General features: G+C 43.2%; 2 protein-coding genes across 4 annotated transcripts; one reads left to right on the top strand and one right to left on the bottom strand.

Annotated features, from left to right (window-relative positions):
- Positions 1–1,406: 1,406 nt before the first annotated feature.
- Positions 1,407–23,812, bottom strand: wnt10b (wingless-type MMTV integration site family, member 10b). Of its 3 annotated transcripts, none has more exons than XM_018666169.2 (6): positions 22,687–23,812; positions 21,020–21,160; positions 17,543–17,645; positions 4,640–4,902; positions 4,031–4,482; positions 1,407–3,907 (listed from the first exon to the last, which is right to left on the bottom strand). In XM_018666169.2, the coding sequence occupies exons 3-6, from the start codon at positions 17,614–17,616 to the stop codon at positions 3,407–3,409; spliced, it is 1,290 nt and encodes a 429-aa protein (XP_018521685.1). In that variant the 5' UTR covers positions 17,617–17,645; positions 21,020–21,160; positions 22,687–23,812; the 3' UTR covers positions 1,407–3,406. The 3 variants fall into 3 exon arrangements, with proteins under 3 accessions (XP_018521685.1, XP_050927166.1, XP_018521687.1); XM_051071209.1 differs by lacking the exon at positions 22,687–23,812 and adding an exon at positions 22,476–22,666; XM_018666171.2 differs by lacking the exons at positions 17,543–17,645; positions 21,020–21,160; positions 22,687–23,812 and adding an exon at positions 5,562–5,788.
- Positions 7,634–14,270, top strand: wnt1 (wingless-type MMTV integration site family, member 1). Its single transcript, XM_018666173.2, has 5 exons — positions 7,634–8,824; positions 9,156–9,261; positions 11,306–11,559; positions 11,751–12,016; positions 12,145–14,270. Exons 2-5 carry the CDS (start codon positions 9,161–9,163, stop codon positions 12,634–12,636), a joined length of 1,113 nt encoding a protein of 370 aa, XP_018521689.1. The 5' UTR covers positions 7,634–8,824; positions 9,156–9,160; the 3' UTR covers positions 12,637–14,270.
- Positions 23,813–25,564: the final 1,752 nt, after the last annotated feature.

Genomic DNA, 25,564 nt, shown 5'->3' with positions numbered 1-25,564 from the left:
AACCTGCTTTTTTGATGTTCAAATGCAGTCTACAGCTTTTAAATCATAATCCCCACATAATATACTCTCTATTATTGACAGTCTGACATTGCATGTATTTAAATGTTATTTTTGTGCCGTTACAAGGGCCCAACCGCTAAACCAATATGAAATGTAACAGGGCGTCTGCAGGAAAACATGCTTGAATAATTAAAACAGGAATCATCTCAATGAATAAGTAAATGGCTGACTGTAATAGGATGCCAAGTGATACTTCCTGGCAGCAGCCCCTCTGTGTGTCACTGATAATGAGGTGACAGGAGGCAACAAAACATAGACTGTATTAATATTCTAGCAGGATAAAAAGATATTATGTGTTTCACAAGGTGATGCTTTACATTTTTGTGGTTTTTACAGGTGACAGCACACATAGGAACTAGGAAGGAATTGTGTGTTTTTTTTTTTTTAACAGGAGATTGTGAGGTCCATTTTTATTAAATGACACACCCACGACCAGGCCCGCAGCCATAGGTGAATCCAACATTTGTCTCCCTCTTCCTCTCTATTGCGTGTCTGTCAGTGGTCCGGTAATAGATGTGTTTATCAATTCGGTGGTGAAGGCAGAGGAATAAAGAGCGGAGCAGATGTTTGCAGCTGCAGACCAGATTACGGGGTGGAGTGGATGGTGGGGGAGCCTGCCGAGCTTGTGTGCGCGGGGAGTTTTGAGAGGGTTACAGCGGGCTCGGGTGGTGGCAGGAGAGGTGGGGTGGGGAGTTATGACTTAAAGGAGCCTTTCCTCTGAAGTGTCTGCCAGCGCGCACCCCAGCAAACACAATCACAAGTCTCGTTGGTTCTGCTAGCTGAACTAATGAGGGCCTGTGCGTTGAGGGCAGGGGCTTTGATGTTCTGGGTAGCTGGCTCCTTGTGTTTTCTCTCCCGCTCTCCTTCTCTGCCTGTCCCACATCAAAAATGAAAGGGGAGTTGAGAAGCAGATGTTTTGAGGCATGTATTTATACAGAGTACACTTTATTCACCCCCTTCTCCATACCCCCGTTTGTCCTTTGCTTCTGCATCCCTGCCGTACGTACAGCAAGGATCTATCTCTATCTTTATATCCAACTAAACACACTAAATCGCCTTACTTTATACATATAATCATCCTGTCAATCAAAGTGGGTAACTTTTATCTCTCCTAACTTCCTCTCTCTGCCTGCCTCTCTTTAATTTCAGCCCAGTCTGGTTGTCATTACTCGGGGGGCAGTCAATGTGTTGCTATGCATGTGTCTTATGTCTGCAGCGATGAGGGGGAGAATGAGAAAGAGAGAAAAAGAGTGCAGAGAGGGAGGGAGGGAGAGAGAGACAGAGAAAGCAATCCCAGGCTGTCCACCAACCTCTGTCTCACACATGGGATATACAGTGACAGGAAATTCCCTTTTGCAGCAGCTCCAGGGTGAAATGATAAAGGAATGAAGAAATGCAAACCAGAAATCCAGTCCCTTATCATTCCCAACCAGTCGCTGTCTCCTTTTTATTCCCTCACTAAATACCAAACAGACAGAACAGTTGATTCAGCCACTGGCACCGCCATTCCTCAGGAGTCAAGGGATATTTACCAAAGTCCATACAAACAAGACTTAATTGGTATTAAAGCCCATATAGCAGGAAAAGTTTTCCTGGTAGACTGTGCATGAAGACGGTTTGGATCATCTAAGGTATCTAGGAATGCTGCTGTCATAAATCCAGTCAGGTGTCGACATTAGCGCTTTGCTAAATCTGCAGTCTAACTAGAATGAGAGTGCAAATCACTCGGGTCACCAGGAGTTCTGACAGTTCATGTGTGCGCACCAGCAATGCATGTTTTTGTACTGTGCATCAGTGCCGGTATTTCTACATGTAAGTGTCTTTGTACATAAAACCATGCGTGTGTTTATGTTTGTGTAGTCTGTCTCCCAGGTAACAGGGACACAGCGTCCCAGCAGCACGTGGTTCAGCGAGTCCCTTCCTTGGCTATGAACTCTGGACAGATGATCCCCTCAGATGCTCACGCAGCAAAGACTGGTATAATCACCCCCACTCTCTGCTCTCTTGATGCTTCTCTCCAGTAATAAAAGTCATACTTTAAGGAAACAATATCCTGCGGCCATAAAAAGTCCTTCTCTCAGCATGGAGTGGCCATAAAAAAGGCTCGCACCTCCCAAATCTGTAGTGCGTAGAGCTTACCCCCCATTTACACAGCAACAGACACACACACTCCAACATACACACACCCTTCAACGTCGGTTCAAGACTAAAGCAGGTCCATCTCTCACTTTGACATGTACTACATGTGGGAAGAATCTAAGGAGTGCTCAGACTGATGAAACAGACAAAAGCAAGCACAGAATAACAAGACCTCAGTCATGATTCCATAGGAAAGTGACAGACATCACATAACAGTTATACCAAGAGGAAGCATATTTCTGTCATAATACTGATATGAATTCAGAAAAAAACATGGCCACTAGTGACCACTCCCATGAAGTAATCACTATTTTTACAACGATATAAATAAATTTAAATGATAAGTTATTCAGTGTAATAGATTGAAGAACTGAACCTGTTTCTAAAACTGATGTATCAACTTTCCCATTTTGAGTTTTACAAGTATACAAGCTTTGATAAGCTTATAAAAGTCCAGCATGTGCTTTCTGACTTGTTGCTACTGTGAGAAAGCTTTCTGTCAAATATACTGGTGCGCCACAAAAACACTTTTCTGTCTTGTCTTGTCCTATTCGTAAAAACCCTCATCTAGAAAGATTTTGAGGCTGACTCCCAAATAAGTATCGTCGTTCTGTCTGAGTCACAGGTGATAAACAGATAAACTGAAATGAGACTTTGTGGTCTAACAGCACTGGTTCAACATCCTGAGCCACTCGGCCAGCATCGTTAACTAGAACCAAAAAGACAGGTGCCAACACAATAATAATATTAATAATAATACATTTACAAATATACATGTACACATTAAAATACACAGCTACTGTACAACGAGATGAGTCAGCATGTAGAAGCTGAGACAGAAATGCTTTTCTGATGTTTGCTTGTCTTTGTTTTGTGGGATAGAAAAGATGGGGTATAGGCCGTTTTCATGGCTGAGAGGGCAGCGTCTAAACAGACCATGGCAAGACAAATGACATGAGTCACCTCTTCAATCTCTGACTTGGCATTTTGAGAATAACAGCGGCTACAAAGAGAAAATAGATCCCAGATGATGGACCCAAAAAAAAAAAAAAAAAGGAAAAGGGGGGGATAAACAGATTCTCTGGAAGAGTTACACAAAGAGCAAAACAAACACTCAGACAACAGGAGTGGGTGAAGGGACAGGCTCGCCATCTTGAGTCCTGGATGGGGAAAGGCAGCTGGGACCGGGGGTGGGGGGGGCTGGAATCTACTTGCACACGTTGACCCACTCTGTGAGACGGCACTCCTCGCACAGCACGTAGCAGCACCAGTGAAATCGGCAGTTGCAGCGCTCGCTGCGCGTCTGTTTCAGGATGTTGTGTCCACGGCCGCAGCACAGCGAGCTGCAGCTGTCTGTGCTGTGGCTGGTTTTGTTGCAGATGCGTCCATGTGTACCTGGAGAGTCTATTGAGGGGTCACGCTCGCAGAAGTCAGGGGACTTTTCAAAATACACCAGCTCTCTGGACATGCTGCGGCGGCGGCCTCCATTCAGTGCCCCCATGCTCCCGCTGGCGCCGTTTCCTGTTCGAGGGTTGAAAACCCCATTGTTCTTGTTCTGGGAGTTGACAAATATGGCTGACAGGAACTTTTCCTTGAGTATAGAACCCACAAACCGGAATTCTGGAGACACATGCCAGCAGGTCTTAAACTGACAGCTCCCTGATGTGCCATGACATTTGCATTTCCTCTTCATGTTGTCAGTCACTGTCTGTGTAGAGAAAGGGAAATGATGTAAGCAAAAATAAAGGCAATGATGACCCTGATTATGATACATGCCAATGAAGAGCTAGACTGGTATCTGAGGAACACAATAGATTAAGATATTATTCACCTGTCGTCCCACCCGGTTGTTATGTATCCTCATGCGAGCGTGGATATCTCTTGGAGACCCGCGGGAGTCGAGCCAGTCCCTGGAGAAACGTTCCCCAAAACGGACGTCATGACTGCAGCCCCCCCACTCCCAGGTCTCCTGCATGGAGCTCAGCTCGTCTGGTAAAGGCTTGAGCAGGGCAGAGGGGTGGGTGGAGCGCAGGTTAGCGGGCAGGTCACCATGGCGACCGTTTAACTCCAGGGGTAAGGACCGTGCCATGCCCATGCCTACCCCACCCTTCTGCAGGGTCTGCAGCTGCAGCTGTGTGAGTTTCAGCCGAATCTTGTCATCGTCCTGGCGACGCTTGGCCTCACAGCCACACCCCCGCAGTTTGCCCATGCTGCAGGCCGAGGCCACAGAGTGAGCCACACCCGCCGCCAATAAGGCCAGGGAGAAGGCACTCTCGCGGTAACCTGGGAGAAGGAGATACACCCAAAGAGTTGAAAATGATAAACAGCGTAGCTCTAAAAATGTCCTGCATCTCTGCGTGGAACAATCTCTACTCTACACCTTTCCCCCATAAACCCCAGGTCACATTTTGACCATCCGCACTTTGCCTCAGACTCTCACCCCTGTTGAGGATGGTGTTGTGGTGGGGCAGCTTGCCAAGGCCCTCCAGTGAGGAGCAGTTCCAGCGCTGGTCCCGGAACTGGTGCTGGCACTCGTGGATGGCCACCTGGATGCCCTGTAGAGCAGATGCGGTCACGTCGGGGCTGCGCACACACATCCGCATCTGACGCTTACTGAGGCCCGCCAGCCTCAGGCACACTGAGTTAGGGGTTAGCACTGGATCTCCTGCCACCTTCAGGCTGAGGATGTCATTACACAGCACCCTGCAGAGAGAAAGAGAGAGAGAGGGAGAGTTGGCTGAGGGTGGGTGGGTTAGTGGGGGGGGGTCATCAGAGCTGGTCAGGAGTTCATTAGTCAAATCCACAGCAGTATGTGGCATGTGGGGAGGTGTTTTGGAAAGTTAAGAAATTTTGAAAAATACAAAACCAGTTAAGATTTAAGAAGGATGTGCGACAAACTGTATCTCATCTCTGAGGGATTTGCTGGATACACTTAGCAATAAAATGTGTTAATCAATTGCACACGTATTTACTAGTGTTTCTACTGATGTTGCTGAAAGAAGGGAAAAATGTAATTCCAAACAGATCATACAGCTGAGCAGTCCCAAAAGCAGAGAGTAAATTGCCAGATACATATTAAGGAGAAATAACAACAGCAGGGTTTACATTGTATTCTGTATAGTGCTGTTCAGACTTGTTAAAGGCTAGAAAATTAATAAACACCGATTTCAGTATTTCAGTATTACATTAAATCACTCTGTGAAATCAGAGGCAGATGTTTCATATTTTAGCTGAATATATTAAATATTTGTTTAAATCAAACATCAGGCTGTACACAGTAACTTCCCTAACTCGTGCCGAATTCCATGTAGCCAGACCCCGCATGTACCATCAACTCTCCTGGCGCTCTCAAGTGCACTTACGTTAATGCAGGTGACATAAGTGCCGCTGCCAAAATCAGGAATTGGTCCCAACGGAGTTTGTTTGATAGCTCCATTTTGTTAAGCGTCTTTCGCGACGTGACATTAAAACACTCGTGATAAAGTCCTGGATTGAATAAGAATATGAAAAAAATAAATAAATAAGAAGAAGAGTGGAGTATTATCGATGCACCGCCAAACAGACCGAAGAGTGAAGACGGAGAACAGAGGAGGCTCGGGGGCGAGAGTAAACGGGAGGAGGGGGGGACAGAGAGAGAGAGAGAGAGAGAGAGGGAAAGAGGGGAGGGGAGGAGATGCCTCTACAGGCGGCTGTTTGCAAAAATATTGGCCAATGTGAAAGTCAGATCACCAGTTGATCATTTTATTATTTGACAATGTGACCATCCGTCCGAGCGTAAAATGATGTCTCCAAACTTTTACGCACGGGCACCAATTGCGCACAACAGTCTCGCGTTTTGTAAGTGACCTAAAATACTGAACACTATAACACATTTAATTGCCTATAAAAAATATGAATGTATTTATTCAAGATTTTCATTGGTGGGTCGGTAGATAATGTGGCGCAGGCATCCTTTTTTTTCCTGGAAACTTAGAACAACGAAGTGCTCGGTAAAAATGAAATATGGAAAGTCAAAGAAGATTTTGTTCATAAAGGGGTGAGTTAAGTGATGGATGGGGGGAGGGTAGAGCTGCTGGTTCCACTGTACGACAGGGAGGCAGCAGCAGCAGCAGCAGCAGCAGCAGGCAGGCGGCTCCGTTAACAGACCCTCCAACAATACTGTTTTTAGTCATGTGGTGCCCCCCCCTTCTTCCCACCTCCACCAGAGCGGCTGTTCTTCATTGTTGTGTTTGAAACAACTTCACTTTGTCACTGCAAAGTCTTTATTTCAGGGTATAAAATTATATGCATAAATTAGGGGAGTGACCGTTTCTTTTTGGGTGATTATTAATCACATCATGGCATCACGTGCAACGACAAAAATATAATTGGCAATTATGGATTCATTAAGATGTGCATGTGCTGCGTTACTGGAAGCTGGGCCTGAATGAGTTTTAACAACATTTTATGCATATTCAAGAGTAGCATCTCAATTACATATTCAAATTCGTTTTTCATTCTCAGTAATGACTGAGGCCTGTGAAACCAGATGCCCAGGCCTTCTGTGCAGATTTGGTTATGGTGCTGTGAGGCAGCTCGGCATCGAACCAATCAGCATATTGATCTCAGTTATTTAAATTAAGCCAACAAACGCTGCTACTGAATCAACAGGTCAATCACATAGTTAATAAGACTGCTAATTATCCCACCAAGTATAAATATTTTTTTAGACTGGGTCTCAAACAATAACAGATGCTGCTGCTGCTGCTGGAAACCGAGAAGGTGCATGTGGGCTACTTTCATAAAATTAAGTTAAAACCCCCCTCAAACACGGTTCGCATAGTGACACCAATTCATCTAATCTCCTTCCATTCCCTAAGCTGCAGCAATGAAAAGTGCATTAGCATTCTGGCTTGGCGTGTATATCTAAGTGGCTTAAAAAGTGATTTGAAGTTGATTTGTATATAAAAGGCCCCCCTTTATCCGGATTGAAGCTCTAATCTGCTCGGTGTCGCATGACTGCTCCAGGAAACCCGTTTGAGCACCTTCATATAAGGCTGGAGTATAAACGTAGGATGGCTGTCATTAAAGCCCTTTTCACAAAAGCCCACTTCCTTTTACTGTCATCTGAGGAAAAGGGAGAGAGGGAGAGGGAGAGGGAGAGGGAGAGAGAGAGAGAGAGAGAGATGGAGAGGAAGGGGAGAAAGATTATTCAACCTACAACCGCTGCAGTGACTAATGTGGAACATGCAAATTAGCAGATAAATGTCACATAATGAAACATTCACCCATGAACCAGCATGGAGAAGTTTGGGGACATTTAAGCTCGCTCCCTATGTCTGGGGTTAGATGGAGATGCCGCAAAGTGGCTCAAGCTGTGATTACACTGGGCTACATGTGCGTCGAGGGAGGTCTGCAGGCCAGATGTTTGGAATGGTTTTTATTCTTACTCGTCCCCCTCTTTTCCTGGTTCATCATACATCAAACTTCTGATTGGAGACCGTATTTCATCTCTCCCGCGTTCGTAAAAAAACATTTAAGTAGCCCAGCAGGCAGTGTGAGTTACAGGACAACTAAGAGCTTATTATTGCCTCTTTCTGCATTCAAGCTTTGTCGTGCGTGTGCGCGCGCCCCTCGTGGGGCTATAAAGACTGGTGATAATAGTTTTGTTTATTGGGCCTGACCTAAATTAGTTTCTAAATATATTTAGAGACTCTCAGAAAAAGGCGGAGTTTAGCAAATGATCATTAATTACACTAATGTAATTATGCAAAATAAGCGTACACTTGTAAATGGATTAGTGTAAAAAAAAAAAAGGAGAGGAAATGTACAGAAATGTTCTTAGTCACTGCACATTTTGAGAGCGCGTTTGCAGAAAGGAGGAGGAGATGCGGTTAGGGAGTAGGCTAATCCAACCACCGGGTAAAAAGGGCAGTTTTAGATGGCTCATATTCCGCTGTAACTGTATTGCACCGTGACACCAGCTTAGAGAGCAGCGGCGGAGCACCAAACCGGGCGCACCCACAGCATCTGTACCAATAACATCACTGCTTTAGGGGGGCACTTCTGCTTTCTGCAAGACTGGATGTGGAAGTAAGCGCGCGGCCGGTGGGGGGAAAAATACTCTCAGCTGCGCACTTTTTTTTCTCTTGCCAGGGAATCGATTCTGTGATGACCGTGAGATTCCACAAGTAATATGCGCAACACTGTGGATTGCCCTGTTTTTTCCCTTTCTCTTCCTTTCTCTTTTCTGCCCAGTTGTGTTTCCTTATTCATTGTGCGCCCTATGAAGAGCATTAACTATCCCTCCCTCCAATCCTATTGAAAAGGCTCCGAAAAAAACAGAGGGAGATGAGAGCAGCAAATCCCTTTTTTATTCCCCTCGTAGCGCTCAATAAGAGAAGAATGTGTTGCCTATCAGTCACCGAGGGGATCAAGTCTTCGGGACTGTCCCACGCGTTCAATGCGCCGTGCAGAGCATCACTGAGAGAGACAGAGTGAAGAGGACTGCAGCAGCAGCAGTAGCATCCTTGCCTGGACACTTCACATCATTTAGCAACCTGTCTCCACTCAAGATCCATTTAGGTCAATTAGGGGCTGCCTGCTTCTCTCACCTTTCAAGCCCCTCTCACTGGACTGTGGCGTGGTGAGTATATATCCACCTTGCGTGCAGCATGGTATTTTAATCATAAGATAATTCACCGAGGATAAAATGATCAAAAATATTCTGTAAGCCACTCCGATGCAGGAAAAAAAAATTCTACAAGACGGTTAACTTTTTCTTGTGTTTTTAGGCTGATTGTTTATTTAAGACTTTTAATTCATTATTTTAAAAAAAAAAATGCTTATTTGTGCAGGAGTGCTGCAGACAAATAAGTGTCGAAGATATTTAGAACTAGACTGTAACTTTATTTGGGAAAAGAATAAAATAAAATAAGTTGAAATTTGACATTTTCCTCCTCACATTTGACCCGAAGACACGATGAGGAGTCTGGCGCTGCTGTTAGGGGTGAAAGCCGCTTGCATCCTGCTGGTGTCTTCGCTCTCAGGCACAGGGGCCGTCAACAACAGCGGCCGGTGGTGGTGAGTTCACACACCAGATATATTCTGTTAATATGGTGATGCCTTCATTCACTTATCAGCACCCCTGCTACTGAAACCACCCATTTAAACACCGGTTTCAACGGGGAAGACCCTTCGCTACCGTATGAACACTGTTTTATTGGGCTTCCACATTCCGCGCTACGCGCCTCGAAATAATGTGTTAGTTTTGGCACCGATCACAACTTCTGTTCAGCTTTTGAAAAAAAAAAAGCAACCGCATGATATTAAAGCTTGTGGGATTTTAGCTGTCGTTTCCAAATTACTACTCCACATGAGCTCAGCTATAAAGTATTTAACATTTTTTTTAATTTTGATTTATTGTCCTTTGAGTGAAATTAGCTCCGGCAGACTATCTATTTAACAATAAACGAATTACATTTGTGATAATTACAGTTTTATCTTTTATTTGCGGTAGATTTAATTTACTCCCTCTCCCTCTGCTCTCCCTGTCATTTGGACAATGTGGTTTGAACACGAGACAACATTTTTCAGTCCAATGTGGGATAAATTAAATATGGATTTATTTCATAGCTGAAAGGAATCCCATACGAGGTTTTATCCATGGTCGTGTTGATCTAAAACTGTACATTCCTCTGTCTATACAGAAACTAAAACAGCCGATTGCACAATATTTTGTTATAGAAAACAAAACTACAATTGGATCTGTGTAGTTTTGCGTCAGTGGGATTATTGTCTCGCTTGTTTAGAAACCTATAAACTGTGGGTTGTGTTTTGTTGAAGTAATGATTTCACGAAAAGATTTAGTCATTTTTGCGGTGTCATCAGATGGACAGTATTTGCGCACAGCCTCAGTGCGTTTTCAAATATTTAAAATGTCAGCTGAAATCCAAGAAAACAAGTCGAAAAAAAGACACCGCGGAGTTTTGGAATGAAGAAAACATCCAGAAAACGAGATTATTATTAATGTTCCAAGGACTCACCACACAACTGTCTGGGTCAGCCCTCTAACGGGCCAAGACTCGCCCGCCTTTCCGGATAATAATGCTTAACAGGAGACACAGCCATTACACTACACATGAATAAGAAAAGAAAAGAAAAGAAAAAAAAAAGTTGACACAGAAATCTCACAGAAATTGCCAGCAGATAAAGTGGAAAATTATACAGCCTGTGAACTGAAACCTGATCACCAAAAGACTGCATTTAAGTCCTGTTCAGTCATCAAACATTTGTATAAAATTGAAGGAGCACAGGTGCCATATCCGAACACCAATATGAATAGATTACAAGCGCTAATGTTTTATGATAACATGTGGCAGAGGGACAACATAAATAGAATTATTAATAGAATTGACCAGCATGGTTATCAGTATTTTTATATGCTACTCATGGCACACGGTAAAGCCAGAAAATGAGTATGTTTTTTTTTTGACAGAGAGCATTTCACATTTACAGCATACAGTCCTTTTTCAGTACAGACCTACTGGTATGTGACTTGGAACATTTTGACTGAATAGTCAAATCTGTAGAGGAGATTCATGGTCTCTAACCACGAGGCCACTCTAACATCTAGAAGTGAGCAACTCACTTCCCTTCAGCTTTTGGAAAAAAGAGACAGAAAAAAGAGAAGTGGTGTTTGATAGGACAGTACAGATGTGAACCTGTGGAGGAGTGCAAGCCACTCAGATGTCATATTGTGTGATATTGTCTTTATCCTGATGAGTGCCTGGCTAACACTGAATATTCTGATGATTAAAGTGACAGCTATATCAGGGCGAAGTGATTTTTAACATACCCAGAGGTGAAAATGCTATAGTTTCATGTTATGTGCCAAGCCAGAAACCTACATTTTGACTCTTAGACTTACTGTCTCCTCATGGTCTTGGAACAGCATGTGTCACTGTTTGTTATTGTAGAGCATAATGAAAACGGTAATTTTAAAGGCACAACGCTCATGAGATGCCAAGACACATCAGTTTGAGAGTTTAGAGGGTCACTGAAAGAGCTACATGCATGAACTGCCAGCTCCTTCACTCTGATTTCCCTTGTTCTTTTGTTGTGCCAGGGGTATTGTCAATGTGGCCTCCTCATCCAACCTCCTCACCAATTCCAAGAATGTGCAGTTGGTCCTGGACCCCAGCCTGGCCCTACTGAGTCGTCGCCAGCGCCGGCTGATTCGGCAGAATCCTGGCATCTTGCATGCCATCGCCGCTGGGCTGCACACTGCCATAAAGGAGTGCAAGTGGCAGTTCCGCAACCGCCGTTGGAACTGCCCGACCACCCACAGCCCAGCAATTTTTGGCAAAATTGTCAATCGTGGTGAGGCTCTCTTGTCTTTCTCACCAGGCAATATTTGGACAATTTTGGGCAGGATGTAATGGAATCTCTTGTACACATTTAAATGGCTTTGTCTCTAAATATTTTCCAATTTGGGGCAAAGAAATTGGCAAATCTGAGTCTTAAAAGGCTGGATCAAGCTCTGATGGGAAGTTTTGATGTTGTTTCTTCAGGTTGCCGAGAGACAGCGTTTGTATTTGCCATTACCAGCGCAGGGGTGACCCATGCTGTGGCTCGCTCCTGCTCAGAAGGGGCCATTGAGTCGTGCACATGCGATTATCGCCGCCGAGGTCCTGGAGGGCCAGACTGGCACTGGGGGGGCTGCAGTGACAATGTGGACTTTGGCCGGATGTTCAGCCAGGAGTTTGTGGACTCCAGCGAGAGAGGCAGAGATTTGCGCTACCTCATCAACCTTCACAACAACGAAGCCGGCAGAATGGTGAGGATTTGATAATTAAACAGCCATCATTGTCCGTTTTTGTCAGAATTCACAAATGCTACACATGTAATTGTGATTTCCTCTTTGTGTAAGATTTCATCAGTAGCCTTTGGTCTTTCTCTATGCAGACTGTGTCTTCGGAGATGCGCCAGGAGTGCAAGTGCCATGGCATGTCAGGATCCTGCACTGTACGTACCTGCTGGATGCGCCTGCCCAGCTTCCGCACAGTGGGAGACTTCCTTAAGGATCGGTTTGATGGAGCGTCCAGAGTTGTCTACGCCAACAAGGGAAGCAACCGCGCCTCTCACCGAGCTGACCCCCGCCACCTGGAACCGGAAAACCCGGCTCACAAACCCCCCTCCGCCATGGACCTAGTCTATTTTGAGAAGTCACCAAACTTTTGCTCCTACAATGGCAAAACTGGCACTTTGGGAACTTCTGGAAGAACATGCAACAGCTCTTCTCCAGGCCTGGATGGATGTGAGCTGCTTTGCTGTGGACGTGGGTTTAAGACCCGGACTGAGACTGTGACTGAACGCTGCCACTGCACCTTCCACTGGTGCTGCCATGTCAGCTGCTTGAACTGCACAAGTACACGAACGTTACACCAGTGTCTATGATCACAGGTGGATGACCAAGTGAATATTTAGGCATATATGAACGGCAAAGAAGAACTTCTTAGCAAGACAGGTAGTTTGGTTGAGAAAACGATGAGCAAGCAAGTGGTTTGAGATGTTAGGCAGAAGCTAGAGAAGCTTCAAGGCGGGTAAGCTGATACAGGGAACACTCTGGCAAAAAAATTTCAATCAGTGTTTTTGAAAGTGGGAGATGGAGAAAAGCACAAATACATGAACAGGTCACAGAGGGAGTATATGTGCTTGCTCCTTGCCTTTGATACTTAACAGTATTAAGAGGGTATTTAAACACTAAACAATCCATGTAGAATGGAAATCATCCACATTCCTCAAGTGTTTACACTGTGGATAAACAGAAATAGAAGTACGGGGACAAATTGATGTGGAGAATTGGTTGCTGTAACCAGGTACTACTAGAACCTTCTTCTCCCCCACTGAGGGCAGAAACTGGACACAATGTTTCACAGATGTTTCTGTGGCCAGAGAGCCACAAACATGTTCTCTCATAAACTGGTGAAGACCTCTAACAAGAGGGAAGTTATTTAAAAAAATCTCTGTTTTGTTTTCTTTTGCTGAAGTTTGGCTTCTTTCACATGAAACTGTGTGAAGTTTATCTCCGGGGATGGGCTGTCTGTTCCCAACTTGTGTACTTAGGCCCTGGATGCAGCCCAGCCACTTATAATTTCCTCACCACATTTGCCCTTTTTATTTAGATTTCTCTGGAGTTGAATACACCTCAACCCTGATTTGCCACTCTGATTTACCACAGGAGGGTCCTGATGTTACATGACTGGGACCAGTGCTTGCCAAGAAAAACAGAAACTGACTGAAGAAATCTGAGGCAAAGTAATTTGAATGTATTATCAATAACACTGAATATCATAGCATGGCTAGATGTAGTCTGGCAAATCAGAGAGGTCAATATTACAAAAAACAAACGAAATGTGACCTGCAGAATCTCACCATGCTCTCAAAATGAAATCTAATTCCATTCTGAGATGAACGTTGATGTAACAAAAGGACACTAAATTCTTTGTTAATACATGAGTGCAGCATTAAAGTGGTTGAGGTTTAAATTAGGCAAATGGTGTGTTATGACAGGCTAGGCTGTAAAAAGCAGCAGAGTCTCAGATAAAACAGTTTATTTTGAAGAAGCCTCTGCAGAAGAAATCATACTGTATATCAGCTAAGAGAACCAAAATACTGTAAATATTAAAATATATGAATATATTTATAATTATGTCTCTGGTAAGTTTGCTGAACGATTTATGCACATGTCAGTGGCTGGAGAATATGCTATCATTAGTGTCAAGTCAGGAGATGTTTTGGTCTTATGCCTTTTTCTATTTTGGTGTAATGTAGCTGACACAAAACCGACTCTTACTAGAAACAGAACATTGTCACTTCTTTGCTTGTTTCCTGTAAAAACACTTGTGTTTGGTCATGCACTGAATATTTACCTTTTTTTAATTACTGTAAATATGAAATATTTATTTCTGGGGATTTTTTATACTGTCATAGAGAGATGTAAGAGAAGACATTTTTAGATTTTAATCAAAAGATTTAGGTTCCAGATGGTTTTGTATTGTATGATAGAACAATAAAGTCTATATTTTCAATTAAGTTGCCCTCCTGAATGTGTCAAAAGATGCTATTATGCCCGTTGTAGTTTCTGTGTTTGAGATAGTTTTGACAACCAACCAAGTGAACATATAAGCCTGTCCCTGGGTGTCCTTTGGTTAATCCTATTACCACCACCAAAGCAGCCTCTTTCCCCAGCTCACAAAACATCCCAGCATCTGTGCTCCCAACCACAGAGACGGCCCCAGCTTATCCAGCCACATACCTTATTTTATACAGGAATTTACTGCACTGAATGTTTTGCTTCATTTGTTAAATGTCGGAAAGAAATAAAGAAATAATATGAAAAAATAATGAAAACTTAAGAGTCTCCCCCAACCACTGGCACCCTGACCAACCACCGGAGTTTGGAAAGTTTTGCACTTTCTCCTCAGCCCACCGCAGCACAGGAGCAGCCAGGGTCAACCAGAGAGAACATAGTGGAGACGCAGTAAGGCCACCAACACGCACCCAAAAATCCAAAGGTCCCAATAATAGAGTGACAAAGTTGTAGCTATGAGGGCGGACAGGGTGACATACAGTAGGAACAAGGATGGGGAGGAGAAATTTTCTGAATAAAAGTCCCGATGTTACAAGATCAAAGTGCAGGGATGGCAAGGGGCTGTTTTACCCAAGAGGTTAAGTAATAAATTCAGCAGAGATTGGGCAGCATCTCAAAGAAAGGTGAGAGCTGAATTCTCTAGACGTGGGGGGATTAAGAAGATAATAGAGCGAACTGAACCAAAAATACTGAAAATTAGGGGGCCTGATGAAGTGGATGGCTGACGAAAACAGAGAGATGAGACCAAGAAAATGTATATTGACCACAGAATACATCTGACTTCTACAAGAATATGTCTTATCACAGGGAAACATGGGTGAAAACATGATATAGCTTACAGTATAATGCAACAAATGGAGAAAAAAAAGTCAGGCGTAGAGACAGTGAAAGCACCACCACTTGGCTTGAAAGTGAATGGTGGGCAATCATGGATACGCAGAAAGAAACAAAAGAAAGTGGCAGACAATTTTAAAAAGAAGAGGGAAGGCAGGGTTCAAATCCCAGGCGTGAGAGTGAGGTGGGAGAGTTGGTACAGAGAGTGAGTGGAGGGGGTGCTGCCTGTGGGAGTGCTGAGGAGTCAGTGATAATTAGCTCAATTAGTGACAAAGGCAGTGTAATAAATACCGACTTAGTGTCTGGGTCCCTGCTGGCCTCTCCCTGCGCAGCCTGCGATGTGGCCCTGGCCTGACGGACAATTCATTAAACTGACAAAATACCCCACCGTCCAGGCGTGACGCAGCGAGTTAGCCCCCTACAGTCCCAGCTCATTGTTCTAATTGTCTGGGCTGGAGTCACTTTGTGGCCGCCTCCTCCTTCACCCACCCCGCCTTCACACTCTGCCTTCAGAAAACCCATGGAGTTAATGCCCCTACCTTACTCTGTAAGTAGGTGATCGGCAGGTTGGAAAAAAAAAAAGCAGTAAGAGTTCCTTGGGGTGGGGCGGCTGGTGGGGGAGGCAGTGGGATTAGGGAATGGAGGTTGCCTGGGAGTGCTGGGAGCAGCACCGATCGGAATGTAGGAGAGATGAGTCCAGAAGCTCGGATGCGGGACAAAGCGAGAGTTAATAAGGAAAGATTGAAGGGGCTGGCGACAATGGGCCGCCACCCGAGTCGAGATGAAATTGCTTCCGAGGATTATTGGGAGACGGTGTGAGCGTTGTAGGCTTTTTGTGTGAGTGTGTGTGTTTGGTTGGGCATTTGTGTGTTTGTGCTTAACTGTGTGTGTTTGTGTGTGTGTGCGTGCAGGGGCAGGGGGAGTGCTGGATTGATGGCTGCCCCTCTGGTTGGGGAGCAGGGGACCAGGGGAGGCTAACCGGCTGTTCCCACAGTCTGTTCTGCTGCAGCCACCTTTGACACACGGGGCTGCCAGGCGGCGAGCAGGCAGCCATGGTAAGAAGGGCACAAACAAAAACAACAGCTCAGCTACACACAAAAAGAAAGTCACTGTCTATGGAAGGCCAGCGGAAAAAGCGGAGGCTGGAGGTGAGGGCGTGAGGAGGGGAAAAAGGAAGGAGAGCAGGAAAGTGTGACAGAGAGGATAAAAAAAATATATAGAAATGGCACAAAACTGTAGAGTTGAGTCCCATTTTTGGTTTGGATCCTGCCAGCTACTGTACTGCCAGTGTCTCAAGATAATAACACATTGACGTCCAGTTGCGGCTTGCTCGTGATCAGAATGTGTACAGTATCACACTGTTAGTACAACATTTATGCAGCAATATTTACTTTGTTACTTTATAGGCTGACATGTCAAAAACACTTTGGTCCTGGAGCTTACTAGCTGTTATATGGTCAATTTCCTCTTAGGATAAATCAATTTTCCACTTTATCAGCAGAACAGCTTCATCAAACCATTATCTGGTCTTTATAGGACCTCTAACTTCAGGAGCAACATAACAGGAGGAAAGAGCCAAATAGAACAATTTTGCACGGGTGTTCCTGATTTAAGCTTGAGCAAGGAAACTGTTCTCACCAGTCCAAATTGTTCTCCTTACAATAATGCAGCAATCTGCTCAATCACCAGAGGAACATGCAGAGAAGATGATACGGCATAATGAAGGCACAGCAGCTTCATATTAAAATTCCAGCTAAATTGTGGAAAAATGTTTGCCCGTTGGGTGGAGTTGGCTTTAATTTGAAGGGCGTATGATAAAGAATTTAGAATTGGGTTTGGGTCACCGCACTGAATGATAGGCTGCTCGGAGTGGTTGTGATGGACAATGCGACGTGGCTTGGATCTGACGTGCAATACTTATTTGATTTCCCTGCTGCCCCTACATTTCATTGTAATCCTAGCATTCGATTATGAGCCAAGTTCCAATTAATTAGAGCATTGTTATGACAGGAACACCCTTACACTGCTCATGTAATAATAAGAAGCATTTGTTTTGGTGCCATTAAGTGACCACAAGGTTATTATGTAATAAGATATACATTTACAGCCTCATCACACACATATTGCATAAATAATTATAATCAACTAAACTTCACCTAAAGTTACAGGAAACTACCAAGAGGATTGATAGTGGTCAATCTGATGGGTCAAACTGACTCAATTCAGACTTCTAGGAAACAATAAAAAGAGCGTGAGTGCGCGTACGTGTGCATATGTGTGTGAGTTTGTGCGCATACTCAAGCCAGTGTGCGTGGGTGTGTGGATGGCAGCTGGGAGGCAGACACGGTCCAGGAGAATCATCCCCTAGCAACTGACCTTTTCAGCAGATGGCAGTTCCAGAGTAACAGCCACCCAGCATCACAATGGCTGTGGCCTCCTAACATCTCCATCACTTCATCATCTACCGGCCTGCCACAACCTGTCACACAGGAGAGAAGGGAAGGTAACATTCATCCCAGTGAATGCACATGCACGCACACACACACACAACCACACGCATACAATACACACTCGAGTGTCCTCTCTTTTTTTTATCCTCTCACTTCAAGTCCAAAACATTCCACACAGGCCTGTTCGGGTCTGAGCTCGACTGTTCCCATGTCCCTTGGGGTATGCAGTGGGGCAGTCGAAGAAGAGACGAGAGGAGAGGATAGATTTAGGGAGAGACACGGCGGACACTCACTGCTGTCCACAAACCTCCAGACACTCTCAAACCACTGTTTTCCGTTGTTGGGTTTTCTGCACATAGTGAATCAGGGTGGGAATGTGGACAGACCACTCGACCACGGTGAGCAATCAGTATGATGTCTGTGGTCAGGCTCTGTGCCCCTGTGGAGCGAGATGGAGTGCGAGCCCTGCAGTTAAGGTGGGAGGGATAGAACTTTGCGGTGTTTGTGCGTGCATGCGTTTCTGTGTTTGTGATATGCCAGCACACTTCACACATGTATAAAGATGTTCTGAATTGTAGCCTCCTGCGAGAGAACACAGTGAATCTACTCTGCACATACACAGCATGACCTCTTGGTTGTCTTGGCTTGATGGCTTCTTCTCTGCTGGCCCATTTTTTTGTTGATATTAAATTCTTTTCATGACCTCAAGATTCCTGAGATAAACACCTTATCACCATGAAACATCACCTCTAACTTTTAGAACAATTTGACAAAAGATTTGGAAGGCACAGGCAACAATTTGGTGAGAACAATTATCCAACAAGAAGGTGGAACTCCTCAATCACACATCTGTGAATGATTAACCTGGCGAGACTGGACAAGCAACAACAAACAGATGAAGTGACATGTCAAAATCGGTTCCACTGGAATTAAGTGTTTTAGCTGGAAAACTGTGCGTCAGAGTGCGACTTTAGACCACTGTATATTCTAGCGGAGATCTTATGCTAGCAAACACTGTAAGTCCTCCTGTAAACAGAGCTGTAATGACAGGGAAAGACTTTGGGCAAGGACAACCGACAGTAGAATATGTTTACAGACATCTGACAACGTATGGGCACAGCACGCCAACGTTTCAGCCCTGAGCGCCACATGAAATATGAGCACAAACTGCGGTGTAATCTATGTGATACAACATGAGCCTGTGCATCATTTCACCTGTCAGTGGGGGATGAAACCAGCATTTATTTGCATCAAACAGACTTGTCAGTGATGAAGTGCAACAATATGTGTCTGGCTATATTGAATGTTAACACTTCTCTTCATCCAAATGTACCTTAGTGAAACAGACACTGGATTTGAATGTATGATGTTTTTGAATGGTGCTATTTCATTTGCCTAGAGTTGCCTAGACCATTTTTGCTACACTGTGAAATATGACTAACCACAGCAAGTCAAAATGACTGTATCTGTATTACACTTCACCAGTAAAGATGATTCTCATCATTTCTTTCCAGCTGGCTCACCTTGACATTATCTGGACCACAATGTGCCATCTTTGAGTTAATAAACAGCACTGAGACATTTCTGAAGGCATGGGGGCATTATCTCTAATCTACTAATACTTTTGGAAACAAAAGGAGAAATGCGCAGTTTTTGGTTTTAATTACAAGCTGTGTTTTACAGCAACAGTGGGCGAAGGCTCAGCACTGACACAGCAGCAGAGGAATGTTTATTTGCTGCAGTTTAGGAGCTGAGTGGCTATGACACATTCCTGTGTCACTAGCTGTCCCGCTCACAGACACACTATCGCATTCACACACTGGCGTCCCGTGTGTTGGTTCATAGCTGCACAGACATATGCAACTATTCTCCTCTATGTGTGTCCTGCACACGTCCACAAAATGCGGCACCTCTGGAATCTGTAAGCATGCCCAAACCATGTGCTCATTCATGGCAACTTAGTGTGACACTACTTAGTAGGCTTAATACTTCCTGTGTGTCACAGTGTGTGTGTGTGTGTATATATGTATGTGTGTGTGTGTGTGTGTGTGTGTGGCAGCTGTACAGCAGTGACTTGAAAGATGAATTATTCACGCCTTACTTCAGCATTATGGGAATCCCTGCCCACAAAGTGTGCAAATGTGCACGTCTGTGTACGTGCTAATGCGTGTGTGTGTATGTGTGTGTGTGCATGTGTGGCTGGCTGCATACACCTCTCCATCTTTCCCTCTGCAGTTCTATCCATTATCCCCAGCATCTGGCAGCCAAAGCCCGTAAAGAAGACATTTCTCTTGGCAACTGTTTTTTAAAGGCAGTGACACAGGGGACAGCCAACCACAGGAGCCACACATCTTCCAATCTACATGCATACTGAGAACTGCTTGCATAACAGAACCACCCCAGTCTCCCTTTCTTGCTCGCTCTCTCTCTTTCTCTCTCTTAAAACACACACATTTTCTTTCTCTGAGTCCCACTCATACTAACACACACATGCGATACTGCTCCCACCCACCCTTGTCTCTCTGCAACGCACTCACCCAAGCTTTTGAGGGCTAATCACTTCCAGAGCCAGATCTATCCTACAAACTGTGCCAGCAGCCTTTCAATACATTTTGCACCCTAAAAAGTTCCTTCTGGCCTCTAAATGAATGCTGTGTGAGTGTAATTCATGGGCTACATGGAGCGACACTGCAGAAGCCACAAGAGCTGTGATTTTATGCACAAATGTGTTTAATTTAGTGACATTAAATACTGCATGTTGTTGACATGGGCAATGTCCAAAGCGCAAAGTCAAATAATGAAAATTGCTTTGTAAATGTCATCATTTTGGATGCTACAACTATCAACACATTCTGTGAGGACACTGTGCTCTCAACGCTGTCTTGCAGAGGAGAGTATTGAAAGTTTAATTGCACCGTCAGTGCACCTGAACATGTCCTTGGGTGACACACAGCTGCCGAAAAATAAACACATTCTTTGTATAACTGAAAATGACACAATAAGTGCATTAATTAATATCACATGCACACTGTATCTCATTCAGAGAACAGCTGCAGTGAGCAGCTTTTCTGAGCAGCAAGCATGTGGGAAGACATCTTTGTTTTGCTTGGCGGATAGTCATAAAGTTTTCTGGCATCTGGACCACTGAAAAGACAATTGGGTGTGTTGGCTTGATAGAATAATTGTGCTGATTTTGATAGGCTAACCATTTGTGCAGCAGCCAGAAAGTTTCCATTGTAAATTATCTGAGATATCAAGAAGTCTGCTTCATTATGGCCTGATTCACTTTCTTGAAGACAGATGAATGAGTTGGCATATGAATAACTGTGGGGTAGTGGGAAGATGTGAGTGGGGTGGGTTTGACCACACATTAGTCTAGGTATAAATGTGTGCAAATACTTACTTGTGTTTGCACTGTCTGTCTGGGCTTAGAGATTTTTGTTCATGGGGTCCCCTGCCTCATTCACAGTGGGCTTCTGTCCCCTGAGACCATTCCTTCTTCATCTTCAAAGTTGTACAGTATTTGGCATGCTGCTCTGAAGCCCTGGAAAAGAAATAAGGATAGTAGATATTTGTTCCTGTGAGGATATTCTACATGTTCTGACCTACTCTAACTGTTTATGAGTTATTCCTGAGGGAACGATACTCCACATAAGCATACCTTAGTCAACTGTGCTGGGATTTTAACCCAAAACCTTCTTGACTTTCTCAAGACAATAATGCTAACCAATGAACCAATACATATTTCCTCACACCTAAGAACCTGCATTAAGTACAGGCTAAAAACATACAGTACCGTGCAAAAGGTTTAGGCACTTGCACAATGTTTAGATTCTTATCCATGAAACAATACCATCAGAAAAGCATCTAATCTGTCCCAAATTCATTCTCAAAGCAGCAAGAATCATAAAGAACTATCTTCAGCGACAAGAAGGAGAAGGATTGCATGTAGCACATGGTATGACCTCCACAAAGTCTGGGTCAGTCTGGGATTACATGAAGAAACAGGAACAACCTGCCTGCTAAATACCTGGAAAAACAGTGCACAAATGTACTGTGGAGAAACTGTGTTTTTTTGCAGCAAAGTGAGACCACAACAAATATTGATTTTATTTTGGGTATTTTCTGTTCACTGCACTTTGTCTGAAATTAACTGATAAATAAAAACTACTCCTAGTTAGTTGTTTTGAACAGCACTGCCTTCAGACTACTGAGGGCACTAATGCACATTTGCACATTTAACTCGGACGGTATCATTGAGCAGTGTTGAGTTGGACATTGTAAAAGGCTGCCATCTAGTGGCGTTAAATTCAAATTACAATGTTTAAGTTGACTTTTTCAAGCAAAACTAAATGATGAATAAACATAGGTAAAATCCAGTTGTAACCCACTTTTACCAGTACATTTAACAATTACATTTTGGACTGTAATGATTGGTTTTAGGGTCGCGTTAGGTAACTTAAGTTTTAAACAGTGTCCATTAAACTGTAATCCTGATATCCCTGACCAGAACAAGCTTGACACTGACAGTAGCCTACCTAGAAATACAGAATTTCACAAATAAAAGACTCATTTGGTAATAATATAACAAAGTTAACATATACAACCAAACATAGTTATTAACAGTACGCTATATGAAGCTGTGAGTCAGTCTGTTAGCAGGTAGCTGAATGCGACAACTCGTACTAGCTGGGTATGCTAATGTACATTAAGCTAGTAACGTTAACAAACGCAGCTGTACACAGGTTCCAGCAGGTAACACAAACTGACTTGGTAATATCTGTGAGTCTGTTGACTAATACTAGTTAGTTTAAAATGCAGTAACTTAGGTGGAATATATTTTAATTGAAATAACTTACACTCAGTTAGCTAGCCGATGGAGCTTATGTGGTTCCCTACTGCAGTTGTTAGCTTTTACTTGTCTGACCACCGCCAGAAAACAGAAGATGATTTGGTGCCCGGAAAAATATAAAACAAGCGAGTACCTCTAACACAAATTAAAACTGAAATTGGTTGATTGGTTGTTTTTTCGGTCAACAATGTGCAGCTGTGTTTAGTGTACTTCCTCACCGGTGTTTGTTGACATAAAGACGGCGACAAGATATCGGGTGATATGTTCACGTTGCTGTGTCTCGTCCCAGTTTTAAATCAAGAATCGAAGGGACAACCATGGAAACAAATAGCCGTGCCTCGGAGGGCAGCGGGTGTCATGGCTCTCCACCTGTGACCCAAAAGTGCTCAACCACACCCATGATGAGGATCAGTAGCATGGAAAGTGCTGCCACCTTGTGGGACATCACTGAGGCCAGGTCAGGGGGAGCTGCTGCCTAACAGCCTATTGCTACAGTCATTGAGATTTATGCAAAAGTTTGGGCACTCCAGGGCAAATGACATATTGATTTTTAAGTTTAAGTATAACCACAACAGCTAACAGACATTAAGAGTGAATCTTTCCTCAAAATATGCACTTTTACTTTTTATTTCAAATAACAGAAACAAATTAAACTAACTGTGACGTGTAAAAGTTTAGGCTACCTACAGTCAGTAACTACCCCCTTAACAACTTTTAACGGTAGTGGAAATACTCTGCTTTGGGGTTGTGTAGGAGCCAGTGACACAGGAAACAGCACAGAAAATATGAATAATGGATTCCACTATCAGCAAATTCTGGATGTAAACGTCATGCTGTCAGTCAGGAACCCGAAACTGACTTCAGTTGGCTTCTACAATACTGATCCAAAACAGACTGTAAAATCCACCGTGAACTACTTTTAGAAACACAAGCTGAAGCTTTTGGAAAGGCCCTCACAGTCCCCTGACTGGAACATCAATGAAAAATCTGTGGGTAGATCTTAAACATGCTGTGTTTGCAAGACAGCCCAAAAATATCTTGAAGTGAGCTGCAGGAAGAGTGGGTGAAAATTCCTAAATCAACAACAGAAAGACTCTCAGCTGCTACTAAAAGCATTTTCAAGTGGTGATAACTGCCAAAGGGGGATGCCCAAACTTTTGCACATGCCACAGTCAATTTGTTTCTATTTTTTAAGTTCATGAGAAAGTACAAACGCATTAACATTAGAAGAAGGGCGCATTTTAATGTCTGTTTTCTGCGGGGTTTGTATTTACTTCTTTTGACTTCATTTACCATAAGTGTTTAGTATGACTGTAGATGCTAGACCACCTTTGAGTAAAATAAAATTCACCTTGTTCTGTGTTGGTTGTGGAACATCACATCAGAAAGGAAACCTAATGTCACAGGTCCCACACACAGACACGGTGCATCAAAGTGGATGACACAGAATCATGCTGTAGAAATAGGTTAGCTCCCTTTATTCAGTATTAATTAACTGATGAGAAATTAAGAAACTAAACTCCTCGTGAAGTAAAGTTTTTTTTTTTTTTAAAAAACAGCAAAAAAACAAAAAACAAATCACACGCTATTTTTATATCACTGCCAACTTTTTTCTAAAGGAAATCATAAGTTTCTAGATTTTTAAAATATGCCCCACTTAAGCACCCACTTGTTTCAAACAGCAGCAAACTATAGTAATTTTTCTGAGATTTTAGTGCCATAATCGACAATTATTTCCATCAGTCTTTGATTGATTGTTTAGTGAACAGGCTGTCCAATAATAGAGAAAATGGCTGTAACAATGTCGAAGTGCTCAAAGGGACATCTTCTGAATACTGACTCTGTCAGAACAGCAGTGCAAACCCCTCAAATGTTCCATTTACAACAATATAAAACAGAGAAAAGATACAAAGCTTTACATTTGACAAGCTCAAACTGCAAGTGTTTGACATAAACATCCAACTGACTATGAATTTTCTTAATGATTCATTTTCTGTTGTTGGAACAATCAATTAATTGAGTTTTAGTAATTTAATTAGTTAGTTATTAATTGACTGTTTCATCATTCACTGGGTTGATAGGTAATGTAAAAGTAATGATCAAAATTATTATCACTGCAGGGTAATATACTGTCAGTTTAATGCAAGAAACTGCAATTTTTGCATCATCTGTTTCATCATGTCCATGGTTGTATGTTTTCCTTCTGGGTAAGATTTCCAACAACAGTGTTTTGAAAACCTGTTTGGCAGACAACTTGAATTTGTGGATGTCTGACATCCCCACTATCACTTGAATGCGCCATCTGAAAGGCTTTTCAAAGTAGTCTATATTTACTGTTAGTTGCAGTATCAAACAACAGTAAACACTAACGATACGATACAATCGAAAACAGGAGAAAATGCATCCAAAAATAAAACCATTACACACTGAAAGTCAGCTATAATGTATTAGTGATGTGTATAAGGGTGGGTAAAACAAGAAAAAACAAACATGCATGCTCTATGAAAGCTTCCTGTTGAAGACAGGTGGTAGGCAATTCTTTGTAACTGTAAATTCACATCTACAACTCAGCATATTCACACAGGGATTGTCAGCAGATTATTTCTTCAGAATTGTAAAAACTGCACATACCACACATACGCACGTTTCTCAAGTTCTGCCAAGTCCTCAAAGTAGCCATAATCTCATGTGCATTGCAGTGTTTCACAGAAGCCTGCTTTTATCAAATCATTTGTTTTTTTCTAAAGGCATTGACAGCCAGAATGAGAGATGGTTACCCCAAACAGAGGCAGTGCATTGGGTGCGGACGTTCGTGTGGTATTGTCATGAACTGTTTACATCAAGGCTGCAGGTGTTCTAAAAAAAGAGAAAAGAAAAGAAAAGAAAAAAAATCAGGTGACAGTTGTACTAAGACGTGGTATTGAATTGGACCTGTAGTCAACAGTTAGAAAATAGAATACTCTGTCTATCAAAATTAAAATATGTTGTACAACCCCTCTTAAATGCACCATGCTTTATTCACCAAATGTTTTCATCTTTGTTGCCTTCATCACGGTGGTGATGGGTCGACTGTCTGCAGCTTGCTTTGTGTGCAAG

Source organism: Lates calcarifer, linkage group LG6 (assembly GCF_001640805.2).
Source record: "Lates calcarifer isolate ASB-BC8 linkage group LG6, TLL_Latcal_v3, whole genome shotgun sequence".
Taxonomy (NCBI): Eukaryota; Metazoa; Chordata; class Actinopteri; family Centropomidae; genus Lates; species Lates calcarifer.
This window is presented reverse-complemented; position numbering and strand designations above follow the sequence as displayed.

What these genes read in the sequence shown, in the direction of transcription:
- wnt1 (XM_018666173.2), top strand. Translation starts at nt 9,161, where the DNA reads ATGAGGAGTCTGGCGCTGCTGTTAGGGGTGAAAGCCGCTTGCATCCTG. An exon ending in AACAACAGCGGCCGGTGGTG is followed by an intron (nt 9,262 to 11,305) that starts GTGAGTTCACAC and finishes TTGTTGTGCCAG; the next exon opens with GGGTATTGTCAATGTGGCCT. An exon ending in ACAACGAAGCCGGCAGAATG is followed by an intron (nt 12,017 to 12,144) that starts GTGAGGATTTGA and finishes TTCTCTATGCAG; the next exon opens with ACTGTGTCTTCGGAGATGCG.
- wnt10b (XM_018666169.2), bottom strand. Translation starts at nt 17,616, where the DNA reads ATGGAGATGTTAGGAGGCCACAGCCATTGTGATGCTGGGTGGCTGTTA. An exon ending in CAACACCATCCTCAACAGGG is followed by an intron (nt 4,483 to 4,639) that starts GTGAGAGTCTGA and finishes TCCTTCTCCCAG; the next exon opens with GTTACCGCGAGAGTGCCTTC. An exon ending in ACAACCGGGTGGGACGACAG is followed by an intron (nt 3,908 to 4,030) that starts GTGAATAATATC and finishes TTCTCTACACAG; the next exon opens with ACAGTGACTGACAACATGAA.